The 16572-nt window shown below is 41.3% G+C and overlaps 1 protein-coding gene across 4 annotated transcripts in view; it reads right to left on the bottom strand.

Annotated features, from left to right (window-relative positions):
- The window catches only part of SMPX (small muscle protein X-linked), a 42003-nt gene that overhangs the window by 15122 nt on the left and 10309 nt on the right, over nt 1-16572 (bottom strand). For 3 of the 4 annotated variants that reach the window (XM_082480771.1, XM_082480774.1, XM_082480772.1), the window contains exon 4: nt 13963-14116. In XM_082480771.1, the coding sequence (XP_082336897.1) occupies nt 13976-14116 (141 nt within the window). In that variant the 3' untranslated portion in view covers nt 13963-13975. Of the gene's footprint in view, nt 1-6007; nt 6839-13962; nt 14117-16572 lie in introns of those variants that run through there. The other variant, XM_082480773.1, reaches the window with a different exon arrangement.

Raw genomic sequence — 16572 nt, 5'->3', positions numbered from 1 at the left:
TTAATAATAATCACACACTACCCCCCCAACCCCTACTAACAACCCAGGGTGGAAAGCAACTATATTCATCAATGTTCTCTACTAGAATCATAAGTAGAGTTGGTAAAGCCACAATTTCATTTGAAAACTACTACTTTGAAAAAAAAAAAAAAGCCTTTATTAATGACAAACCCAGTGAGCACAAGAAGAGAAATGACTGTCCGAAAAGACTCTTTTGCATTTTAGCAGTTCACATGGCTGAAGGAGCCGCAGGACAGACTGCTACTACTGAGAAGAGGGGGAGGGAAGTAAAAAGGCACATTTCTGTGGTAGCCAGGGAAACCCAGAAGGGCACCCGCACAGAGTACCTGCTTCTGCTATTGCAGCGAAAGGGAGAAAATACAGCAGGTTAACTTATACAAATCCCTTTTGTACAGAGGGAGATGATGCCCTGATGCCTTTGCTGGTAAAGACAAAAAGCGCACTGCCTCAAAACTATACTGCAATTAAAATTACAGAGAGAATCGTCTCCCTTCGCTTCAGCAGCTGCCCAGAGCTAAACCCTAGCGAGGGCTTTGCCCGGAGCTTGGGTCTGTTTGAAAGCCCCAGCAAAGGGATGTAGCTCTGCTGTAATTTCAGCTCTTTCAGGATTTTTCTGGGATTTCACTGGCACTCGGGCAGTTTGAAGCTCTGCAAGGCAACAGCACCGCTCTGTGCTGCTCTTGAGCTAGCTAAAAGAGAAGATGAGCCCGGAGATGCCGGTCATCTGAAGGGATGCTTAGTGATCCTCACTGAGGTGCGAAGGCAGTGGAGGTTATTTCTCCTCAACTTTTGGCAGTGTTAGGTTGACGGTTGGACTTGATGATCTTAAAGATCCCTTCCAACCTAGACAGTTGTATGATTCTAACCGTAAGGCTGATGCAGGGCTGGGTGGTTCACCACTTTAGCACGGCTGTGTTGTGGGAACGAGGATGGGGAGTGTGGGGGTGATGGGGCTGGGGCAAGCCAAGTGCTGCTGCTCCTGAAGCAATACCCATCACTAAGCTCTCTCAGATTGATTTCTTTGCTTTTAATGCATTAGCAGCAAGCTCTGTGATCTTGAAGACACTGAGAAGGGGCTCCTCTCCTAGCAAGAAAATAGAAATCTCAGCTGTCTCTATTTGGGCAGCGATATCGGATTTATTCGTTATGAATTCTGCCTCTTCTGCCACCTTACCCAGGCTGTACTGCAAATAGCCCACGTTTGACTCTCTGTGCTAGTTACAGTTTCTAAAAATGCTGCTTTCTCCTGGTCATATGGCTTCTTCTCAACAGAATTCATAATGCATGAGTGAGTGTTGTTTCATATAAATATAGTGTGCATCTGATATGCCTACAGATAATATCATAGCACGATTGAACTGTGATTAATTGTGGTACCATTCATCCACCTGTTTTCTTTCAATATAACTCTGGCATGTGAAATAAAAAGAGAGGCCCTGAGACAACGGTCACACCTCTGCAAATATAGTTACAGAAGAGATGGACATTGCCTATGGTGTTATTTTCAAAATATTCAAATCGAGATTGAGATGTCTCTGTGCACTTTGCAAATACTTTTTCTGAAACGCTTAGCACTTTGTATAAAGCAAAATACATTGAAAAAATACAGCAAATGGGAGGAAAAGGAAGGGTGGTAAGAAAGTGATTGCTAACTGTCAAAACCCAGGATAGCCTTTCTCTAACCCACATACTCTGCAGTCTCTTCTGAATATTTAACACTCTTGTCCTGGATTTCATGGCCTCCTTGCCACGGAAAAGTGAGAGGTCTTAATCAGCTCAGGAAATTTGACAGCCGTCTTGTCCGTAACCCAGAGGATCTCTTCAGAGATGGATAAGCATGAAGGCAAGACATCATTCTCGGGCTGCTCATTTAACTTGACGTGTAACTGACTATATTAGAAAACTCTGTATTCTGACATCTGATCCATGCAGGACATGCTTATTGGATATCTTGCTTCTTCAAAGCTACCGCAGGTAGCGTGGTAATTGTCTCTTCTTTGGAAAGCTTATTGTCGAGTCATTTAATAGTTGATACATACAGCTACAGTACACATGAAGTTCTTTCACATCAGTAACCAGTATATACATGTTGTGTTTATAGGGTTTTGTCATTTGTTAGAGCTCTAAATGTAAGTCCATTTTTTCCCACGGAATAAATAGATTTCTTCTTCATAAATGAAGGCATTACAGCATGTTGTCTGTACAAGACTGCTCTGTTAAGACTTGATTTTGCAATCTGTGGCAGGTGAGCATTTAGAAATGAGGTATTAGGATTGAGTGGAAGATATAAGGGAGAGCTAAACTTTCCCATGACACCCTGTTTTACAACACAAAACTGTTTTTTGATTAAACAAACTGAAAAGAAAAAAAGTATGTTCCACAGAGAAACAGAAAGAAAAGTTGAGAGGAATCACCTGATGCTAAAAAACACGTACCCAAAACCAATTTTTTTTTGGTTTTCAATCTACACCAACATGACCTACAGTTTCTGTGGAAAAGATTATTTTTTTTTGCTCAGCTCTGCAGAAAGGCTCTTCTCAGAATGTACATGTAGGAGTTCCTGTTGGAGCACTCGCACAGCTGTCTCAGTACGAGTCCTGGATCTGACTGCAGAAGGACACACAGGCCCATTCACTCTTAACAATGTACAAATTGCATATTCAAATCTGGAGTGGGATTTTGAGAAGCACTTAAGTGATTTAAGAGCATAGTTCCCACTGAGTGACAGTGAGATTGTACTCCGTAGTACTGGACGACAGAGTCCCACTGATTTAGATGCCTCAGGTGCAAATGGGATGTAGGTGCTTAACACCAGAACTGAGATCCTCAAAACCACGGACCAACTGCACCGTAACCTCAAACTGTGCTCATGCCCATCTACAAATACGTGAGTTTTGATAAACCTGCTCAGCTGAGTACCAGGGAGACATGAAACCCTGAGCAGCACCCAGAAACTTGGTGGGTTTCCACAGAGACCTTCCTCCTCAGCACCTTCCTAATCGCGTTAGGCTTTGTACAAAGTCACAGCAGCAGCCACCCTGGTTTCTTTTAAACCACAGCTTGAGGAAACTGTTGCTACACAAATTAGCCTTTAGACAAGGTACACAAGCAATCCACAGGCTCAGGCACATGGAAGCAGGTTTCCCTCCTGCCAGCTGAGCTCCACACTGCTAAGCTGCCGTCAGGCTCACTTGTCTACAGATTAATTTTAATTCATTTCTGCACAGCAGCCTAGCTTTAGCTCAAAGTCTAGAAAGGGTCCCCCCTGCCAGGGTAGTCTGCAGTCTCCAGGGAGGCAAGAAATGTGCGTTTTAATCCTTTTGAGGAGAAGAAGGAATTGACCTGCTTTATTCGTGCATCCTGGCTGGGTATGTGTGATAATCGCTGAGCCAAGGCAGAAGGGAGGGGGGACCAGCACGCTGCTTCTCTTGCATGTTTTCAAGCAGTTCTTGTTTTTTAAAAAAAGTACTCAGGTCCAAATCTGGAGGAGACAGTTCACACTGTAAATCTGGTGTGCGGGGAAATGGCTTCTGGCTCTGCTCAGGACATTGCTGAAGCCCCAGAGAAGACAATCTGATTGTTTTCAATTTTTTCTATTAGCTGTATCTAAGCAGGTCTCCACACAAGCTTCACAATGCTGCTTGCAGAAGTGGCTCAAGGCTTCTTAACAGTGAATGTAGAGCCATCTCCTTGAGATGGCAGAAGAGCACGTTTCTGCAGGGTAGAAGGTTTTTGAATGGACGTGTGTGACCAGAGACGCTGGAGACTATGGGTGAGACAGGGGTCTCCACCCGCCTTTCTTCTCTCTGTAACCTTACATCCATTTTCCTCTTGGAAGGGGCCAGGACTTGTCCCTGAGCAGCACTAGTGCACCTTGGCAGGGAAAGAAAATGCTGGCCTTCATCCAGCTCTTGGGACACAGCAATCAAGGCCATAGGCTCTGGGCCATCTAATTCTCCACTTGTGTCTGCCCATCCCCAGGGTCTTGGGATCCTTCAGCTCCCCTCTTAAAAGGTGAAGCCAGCCAGCCAGTAGGTCTTTAACAGAAGGTAGAGTCCAGGCAGTTGTATCCACTGGTAGGTCATGCAAGAGGGTCACTTCCATGGTAAGAGAGACTTTGGGAGACAGGGAGCTTGCCTCTCTGAGGCAAATGAGTATAAAGTGGTGCAACGCGTTGTTCTGCCATCCTCCATGGCTACCAGAGACAGCTGCCTGCATCATTCTGTCCAAAACGTATCTGATCCCTGTGCTGTTAATAAAATCGCAGACACTGCTGAGGGACGTGAGGGAATGCTCCACTGGCTCAAGGCACTCTAATGCCATTGCACGTGATTGTCATACCACGGGCTTGCCTTGAAGGAAATGGTTAGATGCCAAACTGCAGGCGGGGTTCTAAGGAGTTGACTTTGCTGAAGGATGGTCAATCTTTAGCTCAAAAATGAGGCCTTTAGTCTTAGGCGAGCACAAGCTTCTCTGGGAGCCAGTCTCCAGACCCTTCTATGGTGTCTATTAAAGTAAAGCATTGAAGAGGTTGGAGCTAATTGCTCTTTTTCTCATCCTGCCTTAGGGAAATGAATTTCTTTAATTTCAACCAAAGTACAAATAACTTCACACTTGGACATATGACCAAGTTGCCCCATGACCCAGCAAGCTACTGATTGTCAGCTGAACTGTGGTGTTTGGTCAGGTGCAACCTCTTATTCTCTGCACACGTGAAGCAGAACATTAATATCTTCACTGAGGTTTCTACTGGTTTGTCCAAGACTTTGAAGGATGCACATGCTCAGCAGTGACTCCGGTGTTGTCCACTAATGTGTTAAATTGCAGTAACTTGACAGACAACACTTAGCTGCTCCTTAAATAAGCAAAACTGGTTTGTCCCAGAAGTGATTGTTCAAACACATAATAGCAAATCTATTCCACGCCAGACTTAAGATTCAAAATAAGAAAAGCATATAAAGAGTGGAAGGAGCTGTAATACTGTATCATTGCGTAATTTGGTACTTTTTGAATGAAGGGCTTAAACCAAAAAAAAAGGGTACATGTGAGATATACTCATCTGAATTCAATTTACTTTAGCAAAACGGACTGAAAAACTGAAAATATACCTCTCTTCTTCATACAGACCGATCTTCTTGTCTCGAGAACTAAAAGGGAGAAAGATTACTTTTTTTTTCCAAAATAAATGCTTCCATTCAAACCCTGAAGGCACAGACCACTTCAACTATTTTCAGACAAAACCACAAAACCAAGGAAATAGAGAAATTCAAAAGTAAAAGGTACGAAATACTTAATTAAATGCTTAATTAAGGTCTGAGATCCTTAATTACAGCAGAGAACATACTCTATCCCAGTCTTTGACAATCTTTGGGAAGGATACCGCACTAAAGAACAGCATGATTTGCAAACACAAAAACGACTGGAGGTTTGCTTTTCCTTGTATTCTGCCTATCTCAGCTCAAATACTTGGTTTCAAGTCTTCGGATTTGCATTTTCTTCCATTTCAGTACACGCTTTGTGTTGGTTTCATCTTATGTACAAAGACAGCAGCTTTCAAAGCCTTGAAATAACACCATCTAGCTATTGTCATCATCCTTCCCTCAGAACAGGAGCGGTTTGGCTTTGGGGGAAGTATTTGTTCTTTGATGTTTCCTCAGTAAAAGCAATTTTGCCAGTCCTGCTCTCTCCTCGTGTGCACCAGTATCGCTGCTACCACCGCTGTTAAAACGCACTAACACGGCAGCGGGCACGGGCCAGTTAGCCTGCTTCTCCCGTGGTCCGTTTGCTAGGAAGCGGGGCAAGTACGGCCATCGCCCGCTTCTTCCCTAAGTGCATTCACGGCCGCAGCTATTGTGTGCTCCAAGATTACGTTTCCGTACCGTGAAAGGCTCTCTAAGGCTGCGCAGGAGTAACAGCAATTTTAAGATGAGGTTCGCTCCAAGGCAACAAGCAGGAACAAAGACCCAGGAGAGCTAAAAGCTGAAGGACACCATTTATTTTGTTATCAGTTGGATAACCGAATTATTAAATTAAAAGCAAAGTTATTACAACTTTACTGAAGTGGGGGAGTAAGTTCTGAGCACCAAGTCTGAGGGGTTTATTCTGCTTTTATTGAATTCATGTTTGCACGTGGAGCTCAGCCATTTGCGGTCAGAAACAAATACAGCCATACTAATATAATCACTAAATGGAGGGAGAGAAAACCAGACTTTATACTTGTTCCCAAGTTCAAATAAAGGTTAGTTCAGCTGAGTTTCCTTTCAGCTAGCTACAACCTGCAGCAAATCAAATGTGGAAAATAAAGTACGACTAACACTGAGAGTAAAACCAATACATATTCCTGTAGGAAATGCTAATTCATGCTGTGTACTTTGTTCTCTTAGTGCATGGAAATACAGCATACTTGAGACTGCTGCTGCAAGTCAAAGGGGAATTGGGAGGTTAACACAGCAGCAGATAGGGACAGCAAAAACCAATAACATCTGCAGCACGATGTTTCCTCAGTAGTGTTGCCAATCAGGCGACAGATGTCGGGATCACTGTAATGGCGGGCTCTGCCTATACATGATGTTCTACCTATATACAGTGAGCTCTACCGTTATACGGTGTTATTTACTCTCAGAAGGGGTTTGCGACCAAGTGTGGAATAGAGGTAGCCTTGGCACTGAAAAGAGCTACGCTTTTAGAAACAAGGCACGCGAGGAACGATTAGGTGGCCGAAGCAGGCCTCATCCTAAGTGCAGAGTAGGGCTCATGTCACTTGTAGATGGCCTGCTCCCAGGCGGGGATCACAAGGCTCACGCAATAGCAGCCGTCTCTGCAAGAGATGACAAAGTACAGTGATGCGGTAATTTATGTGGTTCTTGAGCACAAGGCTGTGAAAACATAATTAGGTAGTCTTTTATCAAATGAAACGAATAAAAACTATAAAACAAAATGATGAGGCACTAAATTTAGAAGAAAATTCATTTGATTATCACATCAGAGCCGTGATATTTCAGATCATACTGTCAGCTTAATTGGCTACAATTTATGTAGATTTGATAAAACTATCTGAGCTGTTAATAACGTAGGAAGTTGCACTTCATGTATTGAAAAGCAGTTAGCTTTTTTACTCTGATGTAGGCACTCGAAAACCTTTGTGCTGAACACGTTTTGAACCGTTTAAGGTTAGAGAGACTAGAATTACTTATTATTTGGGGTTCCTGATGACGCCTCTCATTACAGTGTCTAGGTGCTCCATGCATACCTAATGCTGCCGGGACAGTTCCCAGGTAGAGAAACAGCATTGCTCTCATCTCACTAATAACTCTTTAATAGCGGTCAGTACTAGCTCTTTTCTGCTCTCCAAACAGTTTCTAATGCCCGCGGTTCCCTGGTTACAGTTAGTTCTGCATGGGTTTATATGCGTGTGCCTCGGGGTAGGCACCATTTAAGTTATGGGACCTTCTCTAAATACCAGGATCTGCTCACCTAGCAAATAGCTGAAGTTTTAGGGATTCCTGATACCCTGTTCTGAGATTTCCAAGAGGAATACATTCCGGTGGCACCTATTGTTTAATGCTGCAGTTCATTCATACCACCTCTTAGCACATATAGCAGAGATGAGCGAGAAAAAGCCTGCTGACTGTATTCCATCCTCACACTTCACCGATCCCTCCACACCTGATATCTTCAGGAGGCTTCCTGCCTCTTTTGAGCTTCTTTTGAGGGAAGTCACCCCAGAAATTGCATCAAACTCAAGGAATCAGCTAAAAAGTTTAGTTCTTGCAAAAATATGTCATGAGGAGCACTGATGGGAACATATGGGTTTCTATATAAAAGAGCCTGACAATAGTTCAGGACCAAGTAATCAACAGAGTGACCACAGGAAAACGGTTATTAAATAGAAGTGACTCTTTTTTAAAGAAAAAAAAAATCAAAAAAAGGAGAATTTTCGGCTTTCAAGAAAAAGACTTGGAACTTTCTCCTAGAAACTGACAGTTCTCATGCAGGAACGGAGCAGAGATTTTTGGGACCACTTTGCCAGTGTGTATGTTGTCACTTGAAGGGCATTAATGTTTCAAAGTGAGAGGCTCAATGAAGAAATTTCTTCTGTCTGTGCGTAGAGGCCTGTTCATCTCTACATGTCTGCAAACTCTCTTGAGTATGGCAAAGGTAGACGAGTACATAACATGCTCATGTTCTAAAAATCAGTAGAGGGTTCTTTGAGTTATTACTATCTACTTGCGTCTTCCAGCAATATAAACTCTCTGCTTGAAGACTCAGTTTGGAAAGAAAATACTTTTTTTTTTGCATATTTTGAAAAAACAAAAGTATCCATTCTTGTAGTTTGCTTTGGAGAAAAATGTTTTCTGATTTTTCAGTGTTTGTTTGTTTGGAAGTTATTGGTCAGTTTCCAAAACCACAAAACACAATCTTTTCCTAACTAGTTTATGTAGAAGCATTTGTTGTTTGTAAGAATATGTTGTTTGTAAGAACATGCCCTGTTCTTTACTTGATAAAATCAATCCTCCTAACCTCCTTCAAGCTTCCTTAGGCATCTAGAAAGCAGAGTCTCTCCAGTCTGCTTTCCTCCTCACTTCCACCATTCAGCAAGAGAATGAGAAGGAAACCTCTCCTTGGCTTGCAAAGGCCTGAGGAATGACATGCTGAGGGCTTACCACAGCATTTCGTCAGTGGTACAGAAGAGACTCTCAGTTCACGACGGACAGCTGTGGGCCATGCTAGAGACAATGAACTCAATTTTTGCTTCTGAACACAGAAACTCTGGGAAACAAAACGTGAATAACTTTTTTTGCTCATGATTCCAAAGGTTCCTCTGATATTAAATTATGTCCTGGGGATTCGTTTTCTCTTTGACAAGAAACTTCTAGCCCTTCTGTTTTAAAGTCTGAAAGCATGACATAAGTAGACTCAAAAAAAAACTGGAAGGCAAATAAAAAGATCCTTAAACATGCTGTTAAAAATCCTTAAAACCGTCAACTACCTAGCTTCTTAGGACAATTTTACAAGCAGAAGTGACCTGGCAAAGCTGATGGCTGGCCACAAAATCCCCAAGTGCTTCTAACTGGGGAACTCTGAACCAAAGGCAGCAGGATGGTAGGAAACCAAGGATAGAGGAACATAAGTGGTGCTTTGAAATTCACACAGGCCAAATAGTGAGTGGGTCTGGGGGTGGCCCATCACTGGGCACCACTGAAAAAAGCCTGGCTCCATCCTTTTTGCACCCTCCATTCAGGTACTTATACGCATTGATAAGATCCCCCCTGAGCCTCCTCTGACTTTGGCAGCAGGGTCCTGCAGAAATTCTTGCAGCCCATCCTCCTTCTTCACCCTGTTGTTCTGACTCCAGCTAAAGAGATCTGAGCTCCTGACTCGCATTGGCATCCTCTGGACGTAAGATTCCCTCCTCTCACGTGAGGGCTGGCTACTTGGCTTAATCAAATGAACACAGTTTCTTAAAGCTGGGGGGCTGTTTCAAGAGCTCACAGCATTCTTCTACTAGCAAGGCACTGGATGTGTTTGCTGGACAAAATGGCAATAACTTTGCTTGTTACTGTACAGCCGTTTAGCTGTATCCCTCTGGTCCATGTGAGCACAGGAATAAGACACAGTCATTGAACAGTGTGTGAGAGCAGTGACATCAGGAGGGGTAGATGGCTACAGTTAACTTGAGATGCAGCTTAAGAACAGTAGATAGCATGAAATTGTAATTCGAATACGCAGTACTCAGTGGACAAAGTTATAATGTGTATTTTTAGCCCAGGGTAATTGACATTTTTTGTAAATAATTAGTAGCAACACCAAAGAACATCGTGTAAGTACGGGTGTAAGAGTTCTCTTCCCTAAAGGACTACTCTTTTTTTTTCCCTTTCTCACTCTTCCCTAAGTGATGTCATTCTCAGAGGCTGCTCTACTGATAAGTCTCCTCATTTTTTTTGCGAGGCAGGATTCCCAACGTGTTATACAAGAGGTAATGCTGCAAGTCATATAGAGCCTCAGCTGCCCTGGGAAGCTTTTGCTCGCTGTTTAATCTTGTGCCCTCAAAATCCAGCTCCCTTGCTTCTGCAACCTGACAAGAGAGCTACCACTCAGCTTCTGCAATTAAACCACCCTCCCTAGTAGAGTTCCAAGTAAAAAACAATAGATTATCTACAAGTACTAGTTGCGTGGTTTCCCACACCTTGAACAAGATAGGTATGACGTCAGGAACAGCCCTGGCATGGCTCAGCAACCTTCTCTGACCAAATTCTGAGTAGAACTTTGATGGGGATCCTGACAAGCACTTTCTCCAAACACGACCAGAACACAGTGCCAGGAGTGTTGCCCTATGACTTTTTTGTAACTTCAAGGCAGTAGATTTCCCTTTTTGCCTTTTAAGAAGTTCCTTCAGTAAGTATGAAAGTGTCCTTCAAGAGGAAAAGACTAGACCACTCTAGCTGAAGGTTTAGGTCCTTTAAAACCCAGGTCCAGCATTCAGACTCCGTGGCCCTTCATGGCACATTGTAAAAAGTCTTGTTACACAAACTCCCACACTTCAGGACACAAAACATGAAGGGGTACAGAATGAAGAAAGAACCCAAACATGAGCTGCGGCAGTAACTGGTTGCAATTATATATATTCCCAGGTGAAATGCCAGTTTGTGCTCAGTCACGTTTTCAGGTCCAATCGCCATACTGGTTATTACAAGAGATATCACAACCATCAGCAATCAATCTCAGCCATAGCAGGCTCCATTTGTCACAAACTGAATGCTTCCTGCCATTATTTGTTCAATAGGACATATATTTAGCTGATTAGCATGTGCTATTTTGTTACTATTTTCTTTTGCAAATGGTTTGCTTTTGTGCAGGGAGAAACGTACACATGAGAAGGGAGCAGCAAAAAAAATTGTAGAAGAAGAAAGGGAAAATGAATCACAACTTATGTTGTATATTAAAACTGCTGCATCAAACACATCATCTACAGGTCTGTGGAAGAAAAAAAATCGTTATGACAAAGAAGAGTACGCTAATTAGTTAATTATAGGTGATAGACCAGCAGCAGGAGATGACTAGAGGAATATTTTAACTGATAAGCACTTTATGACCTTCAGTGGCTCCAGCTTCATGACATCTTACTAATTATATCCCTCCCACAAACTGTTAGACTCACAACTATGATCTTAGCAAGTCTATCCATGTTTCCTAATTTGGTGAAAGAGCAAGACCAAAGATATTTAACAGAAGTTACCCTAAAGTGCAAATTATATAGGAACGGGTTTGTAAATAATGAACCAACCTACTGCTTTGCAGGTTCCTGATTTTTGCTGATGGGTTTGCGCTCTGTAAAACTAAGCATGAAAACATGGGTCAAAAAAAAAAAAAAAACAAAATTGATGGTGCTGACCTACAATTTACTGAAACTAGCAGATGAAGAATGAAAACACTAGGAGAAAGTGTTAGAAATAATTTTTGTAGCTGGAAAACATCTGGTATTTTTGACATATTTATGTATATTTTTAATACTTTTATGAGACCGTGTTATAGGATCACAGCATAATGGAAACCACGCAGAGAATTTGGAGTTGTCCTAGTGGTTTTGGTGGGTATTTCCTACAGAGCACCATAAGAAATATAAAAATACGAACAAAGGAAAATTCCTTGACCGTGAATATCTGAAGACTTTATTGTACTGATGTGAGAGAGAATTCATTTGCAAACTGAAAACCAAAGAAGGCACTCATTTATCAGTATGCACTCTGCACAGGCATATGCTATTGACCAACCAGTGTACCACTCTTTAGAGAGCACCACATCCAAAGGATGATCAGTAACCCTTGCTTGGAGATGAAGCAAAGCATCAGGCAGATGTGAGCATGGATTTCTTGCAAATAAAGATAGTCTTCACTGTCTTGCCATGGTCAGTCATAAAACAATTCGCTGACTATATTACGTTTTATACAAGGCTGCAGGTCATGCCTAAAACAACTGAACTGGTGAATGTCCTCTATAGGAGACAATCCTCAGATTTAGTACCATTCAAGACTGCTGGATGCGGCAAGTGATTGAGTTACATCACAATTTTATGCTGAAGTTATGCACGTGCTTATTTCTGCACTGCAACCAAACCCAAACTTGTAGTCTCCAGTGAGTACTGGGTCTTCAACACTTCTAGAAACTAAGTTTTCAGATATGATCTGTGACTGTCCTACCCAAAATCTAGAAATCTGTGTCACTGTCAGAACTTGACATCCAGTACAACATTGAAAGAAGGATGGACATAGAAATGACTTCATAATGACCTCACAGCTTTCAAGATGCCCTTTGCTTAGCTGACCTTTCTGTAGAAATCTTTTCTTTAGAGTGAATCTCTGCACACCCTAAATGTTTCTCTCAGACTCTCAGTAAGCTGATTATTAAAAAACGGGTCTAAATGTTGAAAACAGCAATCATCTGAGAATAAATATCTCCTACAGAGAAAAAACTCTTTAAAGCCTCAACATTAAAGATTCATATTTCTCTGGGCACTGCTTTAGAGTGATGACTACAATGCTACATTTTACAAAATGTTAATTTTCCTTTCCCTGAGTTTTCTGAAGAGAAACACTGTTGTTTCTTAAAAATACCAGGAACATTATCACACAGCAGGGTAAAAACAAGAAAAAACTGAAGACTTTTTTCCTTCTAAATGGCATATTTATGCTGCATATAAAAAATAAGTTAATGTCGCAGTGTGTATCGGTGCAATTATATGCCATTTCCTTCAAGATTCCTGGTCCATAGCGCTTCTGCATTCTCAATACCCTGTTGCACTGTTTTCTGTTTTCTTATGCTCTTCGTTTATATTTCAGTGCAGTAAATTCCAGATGATGTTCTTCTACTCAGCTTATGTCCTCTGCCTCTCTTCATGATAAAAAGGACTCGTGTCAATAGGCACAACTGGCAATTCAGATGACTACTATAAGACCCAACTATCTTTTCCTACTGTAGCCAGGGCTCCTAATGTATTGAAACTTCTCTGTACAACTGGATTGTCATCACAACTGTTTGATGCATCTTTCCTGACCCAGGCTTTTCAAAGAAAATCAGAGGATAATTTCACGGACAAAAGTGATGATTAATTTCTTTAAGTCTCAGAATGTAGAACAACATTGTGAGGTTTATGGGCCTTGTTTGAAATTACATGGAAATAATTCTGAAATCTGCATTGACGTGCTGAATATCTCCTTTTAAATAAAATAAGATGAAGCATGAGCTGTGGTGCCAGTCATAGACCAGTGGCTCAACCCATAGGTGTCTGGTGTTGCCTACAGCGCCTGAGGGTCCCCACCTGCTCTCCAGCTGCTGCTCCAGAGGAGCACAGATCTCCCCAAGGTGCTATGTCGTATTTCTGAGCCCCATATAGATATATAGCAAGTCCTTGGGTGCCACAAGCACACTTGGGTACATTTGTGTGATCAAATACATGAAGCCATTATCATATCAATTTTGAATTACAGAAATAAAATATTACCACATATCTAGTGTTCCAACAGAGCTTTTTAAAAATACTGATCTACATGTCTATTATTGCAGTAAATTTGTTAGCATTGCAATACATTTATTTGTAGTTAGGGTGTACAAATACAAGTCCTATATTCTGTAAAACTGGAACTTGTACCTGCGAAGCAAGAAGCTGGTATTTTTAAGCTGGCTTCAACACTCCTAATAGCTGAATACACTTTTTGTTAGGCCAGTTGGTGGGTGCCATATACCATCAGCTATAGTCTCCCACATGCTCCTTTTTTGAAATAACAGAGAATTCTAAGGATTATGACCATTTCTTCTTACATTTTGAAATATGGGGTGGGATTCCAGGTCCTTTGAAGCAATCAAAAAGCCATCTATTGACACAAAGAGGTTTCTGGATCAGCTTGCTTCTCGTAGAGCCATGCAAAGAACCTCTCTGTTACTCACCTGTTTGTTCCAGCTACTGTTCAGCTTTGGGGACAAATCTCAGCTCGCTTTTTATGTTCTGAATCTCTGACAAGTTGACAGCAGGACCTGGAAGTTTCTTAGCTCCTGGGAGATGTTTCTTGTCCTTCTCCTCCTCTGACGAAGCAGGAACACTCTGCACAAAAGGGTATCAGTGACCTTACTGCCGCAATAGCAATCTCTTGAGCATGAGCATAGGTCAGTTATTTGAGAAACAGGGAAGGATGTTTTCATACTAAATGCAAACCCAATGGAAACTGGGGGGTGGGGAGTGTGGTGCAGGAAGAGATAGGTTATTTTGTTGGTTGTTGTCTAAAATGTCTAAAAATATTCTGAAAAAAAAAAAAAAATTAGAAGGTGCTCAGTGCAGAAGAATGTGGATCTTTTGGTAAATGACTAAGAATTTAAAGTGTCAGACCATTAGCAGAAAATTAACTGAGCGGAGCATTAAAGTCAACTCCCAGGTCCTTCACATTTTAGGGAAAAAAAGCAGGAGAACCATTTTGATCATCTTATTTCTTTCAGAGTCTCATAAATGCCAGCCAATTGGGGAAGAAACCCATCATGCACTTCTGCAGCTCTGGAGAAGAGCTATGATAGTAAGTTATGGACCCCAAAAGCTCCATCCAAACTCGGCTTGAGTTGATCTTTAATTTTTCTTAACCTCAGTTGTAAGACCAGAAGGGTTTTTGTCATTTTATTTTTGAATTAGGGTAGTGCCTGACAGCTATTTTGCTGACACTGTAAAATACAAGGCAAATAACAGCACTTACACAATAGTGAGCATATCAGCTAATTTCCCAATGGACCACAGTATTTCAGCCCTTGGTACCTCGGCTGTACTATTGCTCCTAGGTGAGGTAATGTATTTTAGACAATTTCTACTCTAAACTGAGAAATGTTTTGAAGGAGTAGCTTTCCAGTAGGGAGTTTAAGGTTGTTCCAGCCCGTTCCATATCTTATTAAGCTGGCATACAGGGAGAATCACCTAGGTTTAGAGCTGAATTAATATTTTACTGCAAATAATTTCACAATTGAATTATTTTTTCTTTTTTGATTACTCTGCGGATGTCCTCTTGGGATGCACTTTTTGGAGTTAATTCAGTATTTAGATTTATTAGCCACGCTTTTTGGAAAGGTGTATTGACTGTGAACAGTCAATTCTTAATATTTTACTTCATTTTAAAAATTCCAAAGCTATCAGTCAAATATTATTGGCCAGTAAACCACTCTTTTTTCTATTGACTAATGGACTGCATGCTAATCAGGAAGCAGACTTTTTGCAAATCAAGTAGCAAAAAACCAAAGAATTTTAGAAAGCTGACATTTTCTTCATCTCTGATCTCTACAAACTTTCTAGAGATCACCTTACATAAGAAAACTGAAGCAACAATTGTATTGCTTGGCTTAGTAAACTAGTAAACTTGTATTATCTTTTCTCACTTTTTAGCTATTAGTTAATACAAGATAATGCTAATAACATCACACTATTGTTTCTGTTTGGATCATTTAAAATCCCAGTTAGTAGTTCAGCTCCAGCTACTATATATACTGTCTAATATCTAGCTTAACGATCCAACATCCTGGAACAGCAGCAGAGCACAACAGGAAAATAAATAAATTGATTCAGAAGGTGTTTGAAGGGATGCCTGAAATTGTACAGGTAGTCAAAGACGCCATCAGCTCGTATTGTTTCCTTTGACAGTTTCCTTGTCCAGCTAGCTAATCGGAATAATTGGGAAAAACTACCATCCCTCAAGCCCCCATAGCAGATACTGTGTTAAAAATACCGTTTCAAGCCACCTACAATACCATTCTTTCTTGTAGTACAAACGGTGCAAACTTTGACCATGTTTTGGAGACTTTGCGCTCCGTAAACTGATGTTAGCTTTCCCATCTAACCTCAGGTGTGTGCTATTTATGACTGCACCCCTCCCTATATCACCCACTCTGTGGGCAATGCACAGCTGAGATAAGACCTCGGCCTTCAGTTTTATTGGAGGCACTCTGAAGAGTGACTTAGATATACGACAAGAGTTAACAAATACACGCATGGAAATGCTCTGACTGAAGACAAGTTATTTTCTGAAATTCCCACCCCCCATTTCTTTTGTATGTTAACATGTCTGCTCTGTTGACCTTCAAAAATACGTGTTCCCTTCTGACTCCACCATCCATTTGAGTAATACCCATATTTCTTTTATCTCCTTTGACAAGGTTTTAAAATACGGTGAAAAATGCTAGGCACTGTTTGCAAAAGTTGTATGTGTCTAAAGATGACCGAAAGAATCATGAGCCGTTTTGCCAAACTTGACGAGATGACAAAGCTGGAAAGATAAGTCCACTGGTAGCATTTTTGTTCTATTCCTATTACAAGGTCCATTTCTGTAGTCTTTGCTCCCATTGCTTTGATCGCATATTGGCTATAAAACTGGGGCCAAGAACTTTCATTCCGTAATGTCTGTCTCATATATACTATTCACATAACTGAGAAGTGAAGCAATATTCAATTACCCAACCAAATCTAATTATCAGCACTAGTCATTTATTTTATTTCTCAAATACTACCAGAATTCACACATGCTATATTAG

Source organism: Vanellus vanellus, assembly GCF_965231255.1.
Source record: "Vanellus vanellus genome assembly, chromosome: 1".
NCBI classification, from domain to species: Eukaryota; Metazoa; Chordata; class Aves; order Charadriiformes; family Charadriidae; genus Vanellus; species Vanellus vanellus.
Note: the sequence above shows the minus strand (reverse complement) of the source record. Positions and strands in the feature narration are given on the sequence as shown.